Genomic DNA, 18,683 nt, shown 5'->3' with positions numbered 1-18,683 from the left:
GTAAGCCGTTATGCTCACGCGGGTCTGCTATGTATGAAATACGAAAAGAGCGCTTCATAATCATAACTCCAAATAATACAAGGCTCTGATAGATACTAATAATATATAATGGATAACAGCAAAAGCAACACAATTTCTCAATTTTACAAAATAATATTTTATTATAGAAAATACGAAGAATCATTTAATGCTATTGTTACCAAATGTCAACACATTAGGCTACAGATATATTTTCTCACATTCTCACAGTTCACATTTTTTTTTTTAAATCTCAGTTCAGTAGTTGTTGCACTAGTAGCCAAACATTTGGATGTAGGCCTACACCTTTCACTTCCACATCAGCACCAGAGGATGAGGACAGTTCACAACCACCCAAGGAGCTTGAATGCATCTCTTAAATCCTCTGTCTCACAAGCCTGTGAGAAATAGGAGAGGAGATAGAAAAAGTAAAAAGATATTAAATAAATGGACAAATACATAACCAAAATGTGTGGAGTAAAAGGATGAACACACAAAAGAAAATAAAACAATGCAGGATGTCATTATATGGCACTCAGACTTCTGTGAAAAGATTCCATTTATTTCAGCTACATTTCCACCATCACTGTGGTAGAGCTTTAGTTTGTTATTTATGCAGTGGTTTTACCTGGAGGATGCTGTTGAGTTTCCTGGCCAGACGGACAGAGTTCTGGTGCAGATCATCCCAGGCCTTGAAGCTGCTCTGTCTGCGAGCCACAAAGGTCTGCCAACAATAGTAGTAGTCTAGGAAGACACAGTAACATAATGTTCACGCTTCTGTCTGGTTGTCTTTGTCTTGGTGATTGCTAGGGATGCATCATATTGACATGTTGGCCGATATCTGACAACCAATGTTTTGACCAAAATCGACAGACTACTGATATGGTATCAGTATTAATATCGGTCAGTATGGAAATACCAGTTTCCAGTAGTGTAACTGTGATACAAATGCAGATAAATAATCAGCTTATTATGACCTGATTAATTAGGCCCTGTTAATTAGAACACTTCCAAGGGGGGCGCCTGCTGGCCTACTGGCGTGCCGCTTGGGCATTGCCGTGTGGGCATGGATGGCTGGCAGTGTCCCCAGTTCGAGTCCCGCTCCGTACAACGTTTGCTGCGTGTCTCTCCCCCGTTTCCTGTCAGTCTACTGTCCTGTCAATCTCATCAATATGATAGAAATATGCTTTGCGGTTATTCTCTCCAAAAGCACACACACGCACACACAGTCACACACACACACACACACACACACACACACACACGCACGCACACACACACACACACACCCACACACACACACACACACACACAGACAGACAGACGCACACGCACATGCACACGCACACCACACAAAGATAAACACAGAGCCCTCTTTCCAACCTTTGTAGGTCATGACGGTGATCTGTACCCCTGCCCTCGTCAGGGTCCTCAGACCCTCCCTCTCCCGGCTGTCCTCCATGTCACAGAAGTAGAGGCGAGAGACAAAGATGCGGAGGCGCAGGTTGGGCGTCTGGCTGAGGAACTGGACCAGCCTCAGAGAACAGTCGGCGCAGGGAGACCACGAGCAGAACCAGGTGACCGAGTAGTTAAGCCTGCCCTCTCCGTTACTGCCGTACCCCCACAGACCGGGGCACAGGGCTCCCAGGTGGCGAAGGAACAGCAGCTGTGGGGACAGAGACGGAGTGGTGAGCAAAAGTCCCTTCTCGTCAAATTAGAGTTCTCAAATTCTGCCCGAACCCGACCATACCCGAACCCGAACGACATTTAGGGTAGGGTAGGGCCTAAAATCTATGCTAATTAGTCGGGCCGGGTAGGGCCTCGGGCTCAATGAAAAATAAAATATATATTTTTATAATTTTATTACTATTACTATATGATAGACCCGACCATACCTGACCCGACCCGATGTTCTCGGGCCAAGTAGGGCCTAAAATGTATGCTAACTAGTAGGGCTGGGTAGGGCCGGGCCTTAATTTTCAGGCCTGTTGAGAACTCTGCTTCAAAAACGGCCGCTTGGTCGAGTGCCAAGATGTCACTTTTCGTTGCATGCAAGAAGTGTGAGTGTGAGAGAGAGAGAGAAAAGGCCTTTGTATTTATTTTCCCAAACCAAGTAAACGAAATGACAGATAACAATATGCAGAAGGAATGTACTGGAGCAAACACGGACTGTTTAAGCCTTATTTATTGATTACAGTGTGCAGGCAAGGGTGACAACGTTTCGATGTCAATACATCTTCATCGGGTCATGAAGATAACAACATCTCTGTGGCTATATCCATTATTCGCTGGCACCACTGACGTCCAAATATGATGCAGTGGTATCTAATGGTATATGTAATGAAGTCTAAATACGCCTTGACACTTGACCAAGTGGCCATATTTGACGACTTAGGAGTGAGAATGTGTTGGTTAAACACCAGAACTGGGCAGAGCAGAAGGTAGATAAAATGGCCCCTGGCTCCAGTCCTTGGAATGGCTTGGAGAATCGATCTCGCTGGTCAAAGTGAATTTAGAAACACGCCTCCACGCAATCACCAAGTAATGTGTCCTTGAGCAAGGTAATTAATCCTTATTTGATCCAATGGAGCTGGGTATTTTTTTTTTACAAAAGAGAGGTTTGCTCTCCTTTATAAAGGTTGAATAGATATAGGCAATTGATTCTAAATAAATTAGTAAGGTAAACTTACTTGGGAACTAAATCGTTACCAAGACATTTCTTTACCAATGTGTTTCTGTAATAATATGTGCCAAATGTTTGAAATTCAACTCCCGGGGGAAACCTCATTAAAAGCTGCTGAAAGTTTGCGTCCCATTTACTTTACTATACAATTCAATTCTGAATCCATTGCAAGCATTTGTTTTGCACGAAAAACATTCTTTGGGCTAAAACAGCCCCACAAAACTATGGTTTATTGATGAGTCATCCCTTTTCACAGTTTTGTTTTCAGCCGTTTTAGCCCAAGGAATGTTTTATGGGCAAAACAAATGCTTGCAATAGATTCAGAATCATGAAAAAACCCTAGTTTGACCCCTCACATGCTACTTAAAGCAAAGTTATTTTTTGTATTCTTTTCTTGCATAGTAAAGTTAATGGGACACAAACTTTCAGAAGCTTTTTATGAGGTTCTTTAGTACATATTACTACACACCTTTTAGAAACACTTTGGTGAAGAAATGTCTTGGTAACGATTTAGTTCCCAGATTTGTCAAATATCTGATAAAATGCCCTAGATACTAAATAGAAGATACTCCTTCCATATACAGTAGAAGGCCCAAAGGGAACAAATACCCTTGGGCTTATACCCTTGCTTCTGAATGTTACAGCTCTGCCCCTATCATTCGCTCACCTCCACATGGCAGCCGGAGCGGTTGCGGAGATGTCCAAAATCAAAGGAGAGGGAGTTTGGTCCTACTCTCCTCTTCACTACGAAGCAGAGGTACGTCTCCTTTCGACCCCTCGCCCAGCGCATGTTCTTATAGTGGAAGATGAACTTCTTCTGACCCAAAAGCACTCTGAGACAGAAAATAAAGGAACATATCGTTTAAAAAATGAGATATTTATAAAACTCACATCTGTTTCCCCTGAAGAGACTTACTGCATTATACCTTATTGTGTCATCATTGTAAACTTACAGTATTTACTATTTGGTGGGAAGAAACTTTGATACTTTTCCCCATTCTTTTTCACTCTCACGCTTTTGGCTGACAAAATCAGATTAGACCCACTATATACATATTGACTGGTGCACAATGAACATGGATCATTTTGGATATTTAGCCATGAACTAAATAGCACTCTATGGTAAGTCGATTGAAATGGCTCACTCGCTAATGAATCACAGAGTTAAGGCAATTAAATGAATAAGGTGAACTAAGGCAAAACCTGTGGTTTCCCGACTGTGATGGTGGACATTTAGCAGTCAGCAAACACTCTCTCACTCTCAGTTTCACTTACAGCATTAATGAAAGTAGGAGAAAGTTATTCATCACCGTGCTATTATCACTGAAACGTACTTAATACCCCTCAGACACTGTTGGAACGGTGTCAAGGTTATTGTTCTATTATTATCTACAACCAAGTTACACTTAATAGTCTAATTGTCTCATGCCAACTGCACGCAAATGTCATTCTATTAAACGATATGCAAACAAAGCTGCACATGATGTGTCAAAAAATAAATAGATACTAAAAATATAATGTATCCATTTTGCTCACCTGTCTAGTTTACTAATCATTTTGAGAGACGGGTTTTTCACACGCAAAACAGATAATCGAGCGGGTGTCAGTGATGAGTTGAAGGTACAAGTGAGTGTATCTGTGTGTGTGTGTTTGTGGGGGGGGGGGGGGGGGGGGGGTTGATGAGGGTGGGGACAGTCAGAGACCACATACATCTAAACATAAACAGCTTACGTTCAGAAAGACATTCTCTGGTTGGATAGAAAGATTTTTGAAAAAACAGCCAAGGGGAGGGCTGATAGCAATGACACGGCTGGATCCTGTTGCTGTTATTCTGCAAAACAATTCAAACCATAAATTATGGGTTCATTTGTAATGTCTTTACTGCATTGTCTTTAATTTAGGCAGTCTACGTGTGTGTGTGTGTGTGTGTGTGTGTGTGTGTGTGTGTGTGTGGTGGAAAATAACTTTATTGCATAATGATTGAAGTGCGACCATAATGGGGTTTAATACGAGGCAGTAAAAAGATTTTACTGGGGAGACATTACACAATGCAGAATTTACAAAAACAACTGGAGCGACCACACATGAATCCAGGAGTGTTTGACGTGATTTGTAACCTTTGGGAGTTTCTCGCGAACGTCAGTGAACTCAGCCAAATGGCTGGAACTTTCCAAACCCGGTGAAAAAGCTCACCCAGTCACCGGCCGCTCCACTTTGGTTTTCCCAGGTCATTAAAATAAAAAACTTCCAGATACCTTCTCGCCTTGATCCCGGCTCAGTTAGCAGGCACCACCCCTCCTCCTTCTCCTCCTCCTCCTCAACCTTTCCACCCAGCCAGTCTCCCCCCTTTTGGGGCCCCAGAAATGGGGGGGGGACCATGGGCGTACCCCCAGATCTCGTAGGCCCTGTCACCTATACAGTACCTACCCAGACCTCTGATTTAGGGTTTTCCCAAAGTGTGTCAATCTGGGGGGAAGCGCTGTGTGACCGACCACCCTCATGCAAAGTCTCCACATAGACTGACTTGTATATAAACAGGCTAGACAGGGCGACCAGCTTTGACCAACTTGTGTGTGTGTGCGCGTGTGCATGCTTGTGTGTGTGTGTGTGTGTGTGCGCGCGCGCGCGCATGCCACGGATGCATGCACACACGCACCTACTGCAGCTTTCAACCCGCCCAGAAATGTGGCCTTTGAACCATAAGATGCTGTCATATACATCCTGGGCCAAATTGGTCAAATCAGGATGTCTCTTCTCTTCTCTTCTCTTCTCTTCTCTTCTCTTCTCTTCTCTTCTCTCTAACGCTCTGCTCTCCTCTCCTCTCCTCTCTTCTCCTTGCAGTGTGTTGTAGCCTGGGCCCTGTCCTGTCCGTTCCCTGCATGGTTCGCAGGCATCCTGCTTTCCCATGGCTCCCCTCACCCTCTCATGCACTCTGCGGTTTGGGGAATTCACCGTTTCCCAGGGTGGCTGTTTTTGGAGCTCATCTGCATGCGTGTGTGTGTGTGTGCGTGTGTGTGTGTGTGCGTGCATACGTGTGTGCGTGCTAGCCATCTGTGTGAGTATGTCATTAACACAATCTATATGTTCTACCTCATCTGGAACAAATTTATCCCATTCGAGCCTCTGATGGTGCGCTGCCCCCGACATTTAAACCCATTTGTGCCTATTTGTGTGTCTGCATGAGGGAACGACTGGATGTCAACTGTGACCAGCCTCACGTCACATTTCACTACTTTGACAATGCACTGAGACCTCTGCACACCGCTCTGCGTGTGTGTGTGTGTGTGGCAGGGGCTGAAATTTCTAAAAGGGCCTTTTGGTGAAAATACAATTCTTCTTGAATGCTGCCATCAGGTACAGTATTGCACGGAAAGAGGGCATTTGTATTTCCTTCACTTATAGTAAAAACTGCGTGGTCTGGTGAGGGCACTTTTTACAGACGGATAAAAGGGCAGGGGCTCAAGCCCCCTTTGATGTCTATGTGTGCACGTGCCTGGTGTGTGTGTGTGTGTGTGTGTGTGTGTGTGTGTGTGTGTGTGTGTGTGTGTGTGTGTGTGAGATCCTTTTACATCTTCATGTGGCAATGTCGCTCTCCTCTAGCCTGCATTAGATGCCAAGCTCTATCTAACCACTTCCCACCGACCTCTGTGGCTTTAGACCACAGCTGACCAGGGTCATCTCACGGTCACACATGAACGCTCACGTGCACGACCACACCTCACTGTGCGGTACCACTCCTCTCATGCACTGTGTGCATGTGTGTGTTGTGTGTGTGCACTCGTGGTGGATTAGTACAGCGCGCTATGGGCAGACACGGCTGTGCATTTTAACCCATAGTCAGGGGCAGAAACCGGCTGCAGGAAATGCCAAGTCATACTTTCCGAAACCCACCCGCCCACACCCTACACACACACATACACACTCTCTCTCTCACACACCGCACACACACACACATACACACACACACACAGCCATACCGTGCAGACACACATGACCACAGTCACAAACAGGGTTTCTTTCCAGTGCCGTGAACTCACATCTGTTTCCTGACAACAATAATAGTTACTGATCAGTCACTTAGAGGAGCAGCTAACAGGTGTCTGCTGGTTGCCAGTCATGTAGAACAAAGCCTGATGATGACCAGGAAGTGTCTGAAGGGAGAATAGATACTTTTTATGAGGTAAAAAGTATGCAAAGACACTACTAAACTGTGCCTCTGTATTTAATCAGAGATAAGCAAAGGGAAGTGATTTTTCACTACATATGTTGTTTGCAATGATCAATATACAGCAGTGGTACTCAACGTGGGGTCCAGGGCCTCCCAGTGCTTCTTCAGGGGGTCCACAGCTAAATCATTATTTTGTTTAATATTTTTATAATTTTTACATTTAAATACAAGGTATAATGTCAGGACAAAGATATATTATTTTAAGAGAATAAAGACAAAAATGAAAAAACACAACAACAATACACAAAAGCTAAATCATTATTAAGTTATATTGATAAGAACCAAATTAAACTGGGTCTCCTTGAAAGTGAAAAGGTTTACAATCACAGGTATACAGTATTTCCCTCTCTCTCTCTCTCACACACACACACACACACACACACACACACACACACACACACACACACACACACACACACACACACACACACACACACACACACCACAGTACATGAATGTGAAAGTGTAATTCTCAGACTGTATGTCTGAGGTTAGCAGAACAGTCACTATGACAGTGAGACGTGTGACCATACTCAGGTTAGCCTGAAGAAACGAGAAGCATCCCCCATTCAGAACCGCTGTGAACTGTTATTCACCTGATAACCACACAACGCTGCAGGTCAAGTCACTGCTTCTGCAGCTAAATATAATTTGCATGCTGCTGTGTTTAAGTGCATGCGCGCACAAATGATCACAGCAAACATAGGCTTATGAACATGTACATTAGGTCAGCCTATGTTCATGTCAATGTAAAAAGGTTTGTTTTAGTAAATGTAACTGATTAAACATTAACTAAGGACTGATGAATATTTAACGCCAGCATTTCCTGCATGAGGCTATAATTGAGCTCCAGGCACATAACGTCTTACGTCCTGGGGTACAAAGGCATTTTCTGTTACTATGAGGAATTGATTATGTCCAGTCCAACAAAGACATAATCCTGCCCTAAATTAGGAAAAATACACGATGGGGAATGATAAAATAAATCAATAGGACAAAGAAGTACATACTGTATATTGCAGACTCATAAGCATGATGTAGCCAGGTGTGAGAGAGAAGGCTAAGAGATAAAAGGCGGTTTAAATTAATACTCCAGATTCATGTAAACCACACATACTTCCTGTACAGTAAAACGCTTGATATACTTCATTGTTTTGTGCATGGAGTCGCCCACTGAAAATAGCCTATCTATAAGCTCACAATGCATCGTGCTGCAACACAGAGCCTTGTAGATGAGCAATATCTCGGTGCACTACAACAGTGCACACCTAATAATAAATACGGCTTAAATTTTAGCTCATACATCTGCACACACACAGATCACACACAGAAGATTAACAATCAATGACTGTGCTAGCCATAAACTAAAAAATCACACCCGTGTGAAGTTGTGTGTGTGTGTGTGTGTGTGTGTGGATCATGTGTACCGATTTTTGTGACATTTGAAGAAAATATGTAGGAAAAGGAGCAAAAAGTGTGTTTTGGAGAAAATTCAAGATGGCGGAAAATCTATCATGGCGCAAATGGGCGTGGCCTATATGGGGAGATGCGTCATGACCCAAGGAATCCAGGGAAAAAATATTTTTAATTTTCCGACCTACGGTTCAAGAGTTACAGGCCAAAACGTAAAGTGGGGTGTTATGGCGCCACCATGCGGCCAAATGACACAATTATTTTTTATTTAATCCTTGAAATCATTATGAACCTCCTCTCCAAGTCTTGAAACTCTAGCCCCTATGGTTTGCGAGAGACAAATAATTGAATGTGAGTTTTTGCGATTCCCATTATAAGTCAATGGGGAAAATTAATTCACTAATAAATTAATATCAATTAAACTATAGAACCTTTCTCTTAGAAAAGTAATAGCCCACGATTCCCGAGTAAGCCGGTCGATTTGACATATGGCGCGAGTGTGTGGTGGCAAAACTGTGGGACTAGTGGCGTGCCGAAGTTTAGGAAGTTCAGGCTACATACAGACAGACAGACACACAGACAGACAGACACACACACACACACACAGACCCACACAGCCACGTATAGGGAGCCTGTGCTTCACACAGCTCCAAAAAGAAAAAAACACGATTAAACATTTCATTTTATTACAAACGGCCAAGTTAAGTGAACAGAATTCTTGAGGTGCATCTTAAAATACACTATTCCCTGGAATTCCTGTCAGGAGAACGTTTGGAAATACAGAGATGACAGAACCTGAAATTGTACCTGCCCTTAGAATCTTGGATTTGGGGAGATGTACAGTACAAGGACTTGTGTGAACCATCATACAACGTAGTTTGTTTTACTCACAGCAGATCTGGGTAAAAATGGATCTTTAAAATGTGAAAATCTGAGAATTCCCCCTCTTGGTTGAAATAATTAACATTCGATTGGATGCCACAAAGATATTAGTGTGGAGGAGCAAACTACAGTAGCATTATTACATCTGTGTGGCAAGTTAACTAAAGGGAAACCTGATCAACTTTCCAACTTATAATATTAACGTAGGGGTGGAATTTGTACTGTAACTTCTTGTGTGGGTGGGTGGTTTTACTACTTTTATTGCTATTATCCATCTCATGTTTTTGTAATATGTGAATTCACAAGTTTGTCTAAAAACATCACCAAAAACAAAAATTCAATAAATATTCAATCAAAACAGCATGAAGTCTGCATGTGACTAAATATAATTAAATATTCATAAAAACAGTTAAACATACATAGATCATAGTTGAATATAGGAATAAATAACAAAATAACATCCAAATAACTTAACTGAAGAAAATATTGTAAGTAGCCCAGCCTGCTGCAGTCCTCATGCATATATTTATTTCAATTCTCAAGGGGAATTTCCTTGAACATCCTCACTCATTTGTGTGGAGAACTTTCAGCTAACGTATCATCGCATTGATGACATCAAAAGGACACATATTCCCTTCATTTAAACATTCATGTACACTATGACTATAAAAATGACTGAGTTGCAAGATGAAGAGTCAGTTGGGGCGGTTTAGAAATTCAACACCAATCTCTCATGGAGGCTGTGAGCATGAAATGTATTCATGTCTCTCTTTTCCCTTCAGTCTCTCTTCTTCTTCTTCTTCTGTACACTGCTACAGTGAGTCCCTCTATCACAGGTCCCCCTGCCCGGCCCTCCACCCAGCAGTCACAGGTCTTTGTAAAACACCTTGGTGAGTGGGAAACCCAAAAAGCCTTTCTCCGGCTTCTCCAGTTTTAGCTCCGCCTCATCCTCCTCTTCGTCGTCTCCCAGCTCTCGGTATCCCAGCTTCTTAAAGAAGAGCTCGCCTATCTTGGAGGGGTAGGGGACGTGGGTGTAGACCCTGTGCGTCCCCATATCCCTCTCCCTCTGCTCCAAGCTCTGGACCAGCAGTTTTCCCAGGCCCTCCCGTCTGTACCAGCAGCCAACTACCACCCTGCAGACCCTGGTGAAGCCCGCTCGCGTCTGGCCTTCCCGGCTCACGCAGCCGACGATCTCCCCGTCGCACTCGGCCAGCCACACCTGGCCTGCCGCCTGCGCCCTCTCCGGGTCGATTATCTCCGTCTCTGTCTCCTTGTCTTTGTCCTTTGTTCGGATTCTGCGTCTTGGCTTGAAAAGAGATGAAAATAGCATTATCACAAGCGTAATTTGTATAGGGTTGATGGGTTTAATAAACCCAAGGGCCCCCCCTACTGGTGACAGTATTATAAATTCATAGGCGTTGTCGGGTGAAAAACCTTGTATGTCCAAAACCGTTTATTTAGCATTTTTTCATTTTAAAAGTGATTTAAATTAGTGAAAACAGCCGATCTACAAGCACACAACGCCTCGCACCGTGAGGCGTTGTGTGCTTGTAGATCTGCTGTTTTCACTACTTTTGTGCGACGGCCTTGTACGATGAAGCAGGGCTTTGCTTTGCGAAAGAACATACAAATTTGAAACTTTACACCCGTCAACGACGATATGTATTTTGTCATTTCCAATATATTAGGGGTCTCTAATCTCCTAATCTATGGGCCCCCCTCACAGTAGTACAGGGCGCTTTTGATCTGAAAACCCATGCAGAATAAGATCTAATTTCGCCCCTGAGCATTATTACCACAAGTTCATAACACTGCTGCCTAGATATACCGGTATAATTGCGACCGTAGGTCGCACTTACTATCAAAACCTGCACAAACTGTGAGTGAGTGAGTCAGTCTGTCCGTCTGTCTGTCACACCTCACACGTCACACTATTGCCCTGCTCATATCTCCGCAACCGTTGCCCCGATCCATGCCAAATTTTGCACACACGCTCCTTGGCTGCCAAACTACAACCTCCAAGGACCTCCGGAGCTCCAGGGACCCCCAGGTCCCTGGGGGACCCCCAGATGTAAAAAATGACCAAATGTGCAAAAATGACCAAATGACCACCCCAACGGGGCTGCTCACGGGGAATTCCCGGGGACCACCGATTCCTGGTGCTCCAGAACGGATGCAAAAGTGGTGGCGCCCCCAGTGGAGGACCCCCTCCACTGCAGCTCACATAAAATGCCGTAACTCGGGCTAGGAGGGTCCGGGAGAGCCGGGGCCGGTACCTATTCGTCCGCCAAGGCAACGCGGACACCCCACCCCTCATTTCTCACATGGCCCTCTTCTAGCGCCACCATGAGGCCGATTTTTAAAACACAATTTTGGACACTGCTCCTACAGTTTTTGTCCTAAAATCACGCAAATCGCTACACAGTATGTCTACACTCATCCCATCACCATGAATCTGTCCCATATAACGCCACCTTCAGGCCGATTTTTAAAAACACATTTTTGGACACTGCTCCTACAGATTTTGCCCTAAAATCACAAAAATCACTACACAGCATATCTACACTCATGTCAACATGGATCAGGAAGATTTTGGAAAAACAAATTTTTGCCCTACTTGTGGAGATAAGCGATTAGGGAGTCTTACTGGTATAATATAACATTCATGATAAACATGGGAATGGCGGCACGCAGCAGCACAGCCAAAATATTTTAAACAAAGCAAGACATACAGGCTGGAAGCAGATCGTCACAGCCTTATGTTCCACCAGGAACGAAGAGGATTAAGTAAGTAAGTAAGACCTACAGTAAACGGCAGCCTGTTTGAAATGAAGAAATTACCAGGCTCACATGACTGTTCATGTTCAGGGCATCATACACACTATATCTGGTGTGAGTGTGACTAACTCTCCACAAAGAACCCAATAAACACACATATGCATGCATTAGCAACAACCACAATGGAAAACACCAACTTCTGAGCTAAAAACAAAACAAGTGATGCTAAAACAAAACATTGCTATTGCTACCTTTTAACTCATGATTCAAGATTCAAAGACTTTATTTCAAAGAGTTTAACAGCTAACCATGACAAAAGCGTTTTGTGTGTATGTGTGTTTCTTTAAAGCCTAATTTATATTCCATTGCTATGTACTTCTTGCCGACAACTGATTTTCAAGATATCTCATCATGTGATGAAGTATAAATTAAAGTGGGTGTAAGTGATAACTTTTGTTAATATACGTAAGCTCTGAGTGGATTATTGACGGTATCGGCCAAGAACAAGGGTGTCTATCTCCTTTTTAATGTGCTAGACCCCTGGAGATAAGATTGCTGAGGTGGGGCGCAACACCTACATCAGCTCCAATCACATCTTTGCTATAGTGTTTACGTCTCCAGCTCTTCAGTAAACAGAAAATAACATTTCAGGTCAGGATACCAATTTCACCAAATCTCTTTTGCCAAAAATAGCAGATCTACCAGCCCACAAAGCGAAATGTTGTAAGATTTTTGGTGAATGTTCCCCCAGAATAGGGCTGCTAGTGTTACAGTGGTGACATTTAATATACAGGTATACAGTAGGATGACTCAACCAACCTTCCTCAAGTTGGGGGTCTTGCCACTGATCCTGCAGTAAGTGTTGGACAGGGTCTCCTCCTCCTCCGGAGGCCCACGGAAGCTGCTGCCCACGTAGTCCCAGTAGGGCCGGGTGGTGCCCAGCACGCCCACCGACCTGGGCATGGTGAGCTTGAGGAAGACGATGAGGAGGAAGACCGGAACGGCCAGCGCCAGGATGAAGGAGTGCAGGAGAAAGCGCAGCACGGAGGCCAGGGTGGCCATCATGAGGAGACAGAGGGGCCGAGTGAGGATGTGAAGGACCAGACGGTTCTCCGTCCCCTCACAGCCCTCCTGGAGGAGGGGTATGGGTGTATGGAAGAGAGGGAGAGAGAGAAAGCAACAAAGAAAACGGTCTTGAGACTTGAGTGACATTGGTGTAGTGTAGCCCCAGTGGTCCTAAACTTTTTCACGAGTCTTAAAATATTTAGTGCCAGAGAGTGACCGATTTGTGTTGTTCAAAAACATATTCAACATGTCAAAATCTTACAAGAACTTCGTCCTCAATGACCCCACTTTCTTTGAGAACAACTGAAATAAATGTGTGTTGGCGCCACCTGTACTTTGAACTCAATGGATGGGGGCGGGGTGTCCACCTTGTGAGGTGTGTCCTTAATATGTTGTCACATGGGACACTCGCTTTCCTATGTGTCGCCCAGGTTGCGCCTAAACACTAACATTTAACTTCACAAAAACTATGCCTAATCCTAACACTAACCTCAAAGATATTATGCCTAAACCAACCTTCTAACTACGTCAACCTGGATGAAACCCTAACCCTAACCCTGGGAAAGAGATCCTCCTGTTGTCACACACCTGAGTTGAAGCTCTGTTCAAAACAGGAGGTTTTACACACCTTGACGAGGGCTTTGACACTTATTATGTCATCCTCCTTCATCCTCCTCATCACCACCTGGTCCAATGCCAGCTTCACCATGGCTGCAGGGTTTTATACGCCAACAGGAGTCCTTCTCCACACACAGCAACATGCACACACACTGTCTAGGAAGGGGGGGGGAAGAGATTACAGTGAGGTTCATAGCTAGGAAGAGCATGATGTTACATGTTTGAATGGACTCCCTTGATAAGTCAGCTGTGGTGAGGCCAGGCCTGGAATGTCGTCATTTTAGGGGCAAGGCCACTTGGCCTTTGGTGTTGTCCATTTTCCAAAAAAGCCAGGGCAGGAAGGCCATCAAATAAAACAAGATTTTTAGTCCATTGAAAGAAATAATTTAATTTAAAGGTTATGGATCAATTTAATAGGTAGACTGCAGTGAAATAAATACATAATGGCATTTACAATCTGATCCATGCTCAGCCCTGCACCAATCAAAGTCACTGGATTGGTTTAAAGATGGGGACTCTGGTGTCTACGTGACAAGAAAGAGACACTGGTGTCTACATATTGCTGGTGTCTACGTGACAAGAAAGAGACACTGGTGTCTACATATTGACAAGAAAGAGGGTGAGATAGACAGGGTTCCCACACATTTTTACCAATTAATTTCCAAAACTTTTCCAAAACTTTTCCAGAATATTTAACCCGATTTCCAGGACTATATAACAATAATTCAGCTCAATAACGAGTCGCTTACTCCTATGCGCAGTGCCCAAAGACAGGTAGTGTATGCCAGTGGTTCTCAAACTTTTCAGGCCGTGACCCCCGAAATAATCATATTTTAACTGGGGACCACAGCACCCTGATGAGCACTAAAGAGTTGAGGAATTTTGTCTAACACGGTTTCATGGTGAAAATAGCCGATCTACATGCTCCCAACGCCTCGCATTGCGAGGCGTTGTGAGCATGTAGATCTGCTATTTTCACAATTTCTGCCTCTAATATATAAAATATTTTTCTAATTTAAAAATATTTCCAGGAATTTCATGACCATGGGAACCCTGGATAGAGGAGAAAGTGGTACAGTCAGCTGGGGCCAGGTCATGCCATTATTTTGAGGGGCACAAGGCCAAACCTCGGGGCAACGACGGCCATGGCCTTTGAGGCGCCCCTGGAATTCCTGCCCTGGGCGAGGCTCTCCCCTGAATGTAGGGGCGTCAATTGGGTATGGCAGGGCTATGCAGCTGCCATACCCTGGGTCCAGGGGGGGAAATAAAAGTTACCTTTAAATATAGTAAATCCATGATTGTCTCTTTGTCTATCTGTATTATGTTGTTGAATTACAGTAAAATAACTACAAAATGTAACAAAATGGTCACTTTAACAAGGTATTGTGGCACGTTTACTAACATGTCAAGTTTAGCTGCACTTGAACAACCATTCCAGGCTGCCATATCCAGCCCAAGAAACCGTAGAAACGGGGAGGAATAGAATTTACTTCTTAAGAAAGGCATGCGTGCAAGACACCAGTCATGTTGCCATACCTTAGCTTTTTCTGAACTGATGCCACTGCCTGAATGTAACTGTATACAGTATGAATGAGTCATTTTACCCTGGCTGGGTGCACTCATGCCCAACAGGTGTGCATCTGTAACCTATAGCAGGGGTCTTCAACGTTTTCAGGCCAAGGATCCCTTAGTTGAGCATAGATTCCATATCGTTTCATCGTTTGACAGCACAATCATCAGTGTATTTTGGATTCATGTCAATTTGCGTTTTCAGATATTTAACCACTTGAACCGTCAATGCTTTATAAACTTGACCTTTCACTCTGTACTTAGTCTGCTCTTTTCCCCCCTCTACAAAAAACCTCTTTGCCAAAAATAACCGATCTACTAGCTCACAGCACTTGTAGATCTGCTATTTTTGGCTAAAGTTCTCAGAATATGGACGTTAGGGTTCAAGTGGTTAATATAAAATCACACCCGTGTGAACTGAGCGGTGGTTTACCCACCAACCCCTAGAGCTTCGAATTAATTTATATTTAATTAAAACAACAAATCTGCAGCACTTCTCGCGTGTAACGTTAAAATGTGGCTGGTCTCGCGAGGCAGAAGTCTCCATTCGCCGCTGCAAAAGTGGGCTGATCTACAAGTCCACAATGCGTCACTGATCCAATAGGTTGTGGGCTTGTAGATTAATTAAAAGGGTGCTTGTTTAGCGACACCGACATACAGCGAAGAATAAACCTCCAGCTACTGAACTTTCCCTACACTGACCGTCCTCCGCCTAGCAGACAGTGCTTTGCCTCTTGAGTTAAACGTGCTCACGTTTCACACAATGTAACTTTAATTGATTCAGAATGATAACGAGTCAAGCTGAAACGGGCGACTCATTTGGTAGGGACGGGAAGGCAGACTGTTTACGAGACTTCTCCACCGAAAACACTGTGTAAAGCATGGATTTCTTCTCTCACGAGTCTGCCTGCACGCAGCCACGTTCACGGTAAAACTCCCTCCGTCCCTCTGTAGACTACCTAATTTGGTTTAAACGAAAACATAATCCATTGGTGTGATTATAATTGCTCGTTTCACATCGTGGTTGTTCCACGCTTCGCATAGACGATGCGATGATACTGCTCTTGCTTTTACCAACGCCAGTCGTCAGGCACGTGCACACAGACATCAAACGGGGCTTGAGCCCCTGCCCTTTTAAGAGAGAATTGTCCACCAAAGGGCCCTTTTAGAAATGTCAGCCCCTGCCTCTCTTAACATTCTCTGCACGTCCCTGACCAACGCGGTCCCTGACCAACGCGTGAGAGAGAGAGAGAGAGAGAGAGAGAGAGAGAGAGAGAGTGTGTTGTCTGCCTCAGTGGTGCGTGTTCCCCACACTCAAGCCCCCACCGTTGCGCTGTGTGTGTGTGTGTGTGTGTGTGTGTGTGTGTGAGAGAGAGAGAGAGAGAGAGAGAGAGAGAGGGAGAGAGAGAGGGAGAGAGAGAGAGAGAGTGTGTTGTCTGCCTGCCCTGCTCAATAGCGCCCCTCCTTTAACGTGTGTGTGTGTGTGTGGTCTGTGTGTGTGGTCAGGAGAGGTATGGCTGGCGACAGACATACACGGCAGGCGACAGACATACACGGCCAGTAACATCTTGAAAGCGAATCACAGGAGCGGCTACCACCGCTCAAAAAAGGAGAAAAAAAAACAATGATTTGGAGGACCCCCTATTGAAGTCCCCTGACCTATAGTATACACCCAGTTGGCCAGCTCAGTCTAATTAGTTGGACCCAGGCCATGTGTGTGTGACCATCATCAGCCATTATTATCCACACCATATACATAGGCCTACATGTAGCCTGCATTATATGGGTAGGCTACTGCACAATGAAGCTGCTGGGCTCTAATTTCAGCCTATACATCATAATGAATGTATTGGTTCTCTGTGACATTACATATAGAATGACAGCACTAATGCAGGAAAGAAAGACATTATATCCACTATCCAGACGCAGTAGTAGGCTACCACAACAATGCACAATAAATGCTATCGTGGAGGGTCCAAACTGGGCTAAATAAATGCCACCCTAAGGCTACCAGAGCATTGTAATGGACTGTGGTTGTTGACCGCAAAAGGTAAAAACTCTATAGCCAAATAAATGACATATTAATGAATTATGGCAGGAGTGGGGATTGTAGTCTAATTTAAATGTCTATTTATAGTGTCAGGCTGCTTGACACCATGCTGTGTGCAGTGAGAACACTCTACGACTAGCCTGTAGACTACATTTATAATTTAACACTGCAATATCGCACCAGCCCAAAAACAACAGACATAAGGGATTATTGGGCGATTTATACCGTGAAACCAAACGCTTATGTGCGCTTGTATACAATAGCGTCTCTACCAGGGTGGTCGACAGACCCTTATATGGTGGTGATGATCACATATGCGAATCCGCTTACCTTCAGCAGCACGGCGCTCTCACATCACATGGAATGCAAGGAAATACTGTGAATTATTGCATTTCCATCAGTGTCTCTTGTGCATAAAGTATTGTTTATGTCTCCATGGTCGGTTCGCACGTTCAATTGAACGACTCGAAGACGCTTTACGTTTGCGTGGAGATGGGATTCTCAATCCTGAGTTGCTCCGTAAATTCTCGCGTAAAGCGTTTTGGGAGCTGTCAGTGTACGCCATTTGCGTACGGAGAATGCTGCGCACTGCTCACCGGCGTACATGAATGAGACGTGGGCGTTTAAAGGTCCCGTTATTTATTTTATTAGATGAACCCCCTGGAATTCACTGTTGGCAAAAGAAATAAGACCAAAGTCGTAGTAAAACTTTTAATTCATGAACTTTATTAATAGTAACAATTACTATTTACTAATATTTGTTTAAAGTGTGCCATATTATACACATTCACAAAAAAAAAAAACAATTTATTTACTTCAGAAACAAACTTCCAAATACAGTATCAAGTAAACTAATATATTAAGTAACTTTCTAAGGTCCATAAACAGTCTCTGAATTTGACAACCTTTTATGGTTTGTGTGGCACCATGGCTTTATTATAGCACAGTACTTTTCTAACTTGCACACAATGTTCATTCCAGGACCGCAACTACCTAAAGCCTGAGTTATACTAGGTTGCACACCTGTGTCACACATGGGAAATAGCAGATATACAAGCTCACAACATTCATGGTGAATATAATGGCATTCAAATCCATTGATTATGAAACAAACGTTTCCATACACAAGATAATGAGATAACAGAAAACTGTTTAGGGGCTTTTAAGCTGTGACATCATTTTGTAGGCAGAGGAGAACTCTGCCCCCAGAGCATTTTCTGTCCCTCGCTATTTCAACAGATCCGAGACAAAAATAACGACTAAAGTATAATTCTAACACTTTCCTTTCAACAACAAAGAGAAGAAAATGTGTAAATAGTAAAAATAGTAAAAAGATTCACGGAAACTGGGGACAGAAATTCTCCTCTGCCTACAAAATG

General features: G+C 43.8%; 2 protein-coding genes across 2 annotated transcripts; both read right to left on the bottom strand.

Annotated features, from left to right (window-relative positions):
• Positions 1-362: 362 nt before the first annotated feature.
• On the bottom strand, positions 363-4,257 carry aicda (activation-induced cytidine deaminase; the record flags this gene model as incomplete). Its single annotated transcript, XM_080747025.1, has 5 exons — positions 363-416; positions 647-762; positions 1,402-1,684; positions 3,369-3,534; positions 4,238-4,257. The coding sequence occupies 5 exons, from the start codon at positions 4,255-4,257 to the stop codon at positions 363-365; spliced, it is 639 nt and encodes a 212-aa protein (XP_080603151.1).
• A 5,832-nt stretch (positions 4,258-10,089) lies between these two features.
• Positions 10,090-13,784, bottom strand: nat14 (N-acetyltransferase 14 (GCN5-related, putative); the record flags this gene model as incomplete). Its single annotated transcript, XM_080748919.1, has 3 exons — positions 13,696-13,784; positions 12,822-13,133; positions 10,090-10,530 (listed from the first exon to the last, which is right to left on the bottom strand). The coding sequence occupies exons 1-3, from the start codon at positions 13,774-13,776 to the stop codon at positions 10,090-10,092; spliced, it is 834 nt and encodes a 277-aa protein (XP_080605045.1). The 5' UTR covers positions 13,777-13,784.
• Between the last annotated feature and the right edge of the window lie 4,899 nt (positions 13,785-18,683).

The sequence above is a fragment of the Nannobrachium achirus genome (genome assembly GCF_963921795.1).
Source record: "Nannobrachium achirus genome assembly, chromosome: 2".
NCBI lineage: Eukaryota > Metazoa > Chordata > Actinopteri > Myctophiformes > Myctophidae > Nannobrachium > Nannobrachium achirus.
The sequence above is the reverse complement of the archived record's forward strand: the minus strand, read 5'-3'. Positions and strand labels throughout refer to the sequence as shown.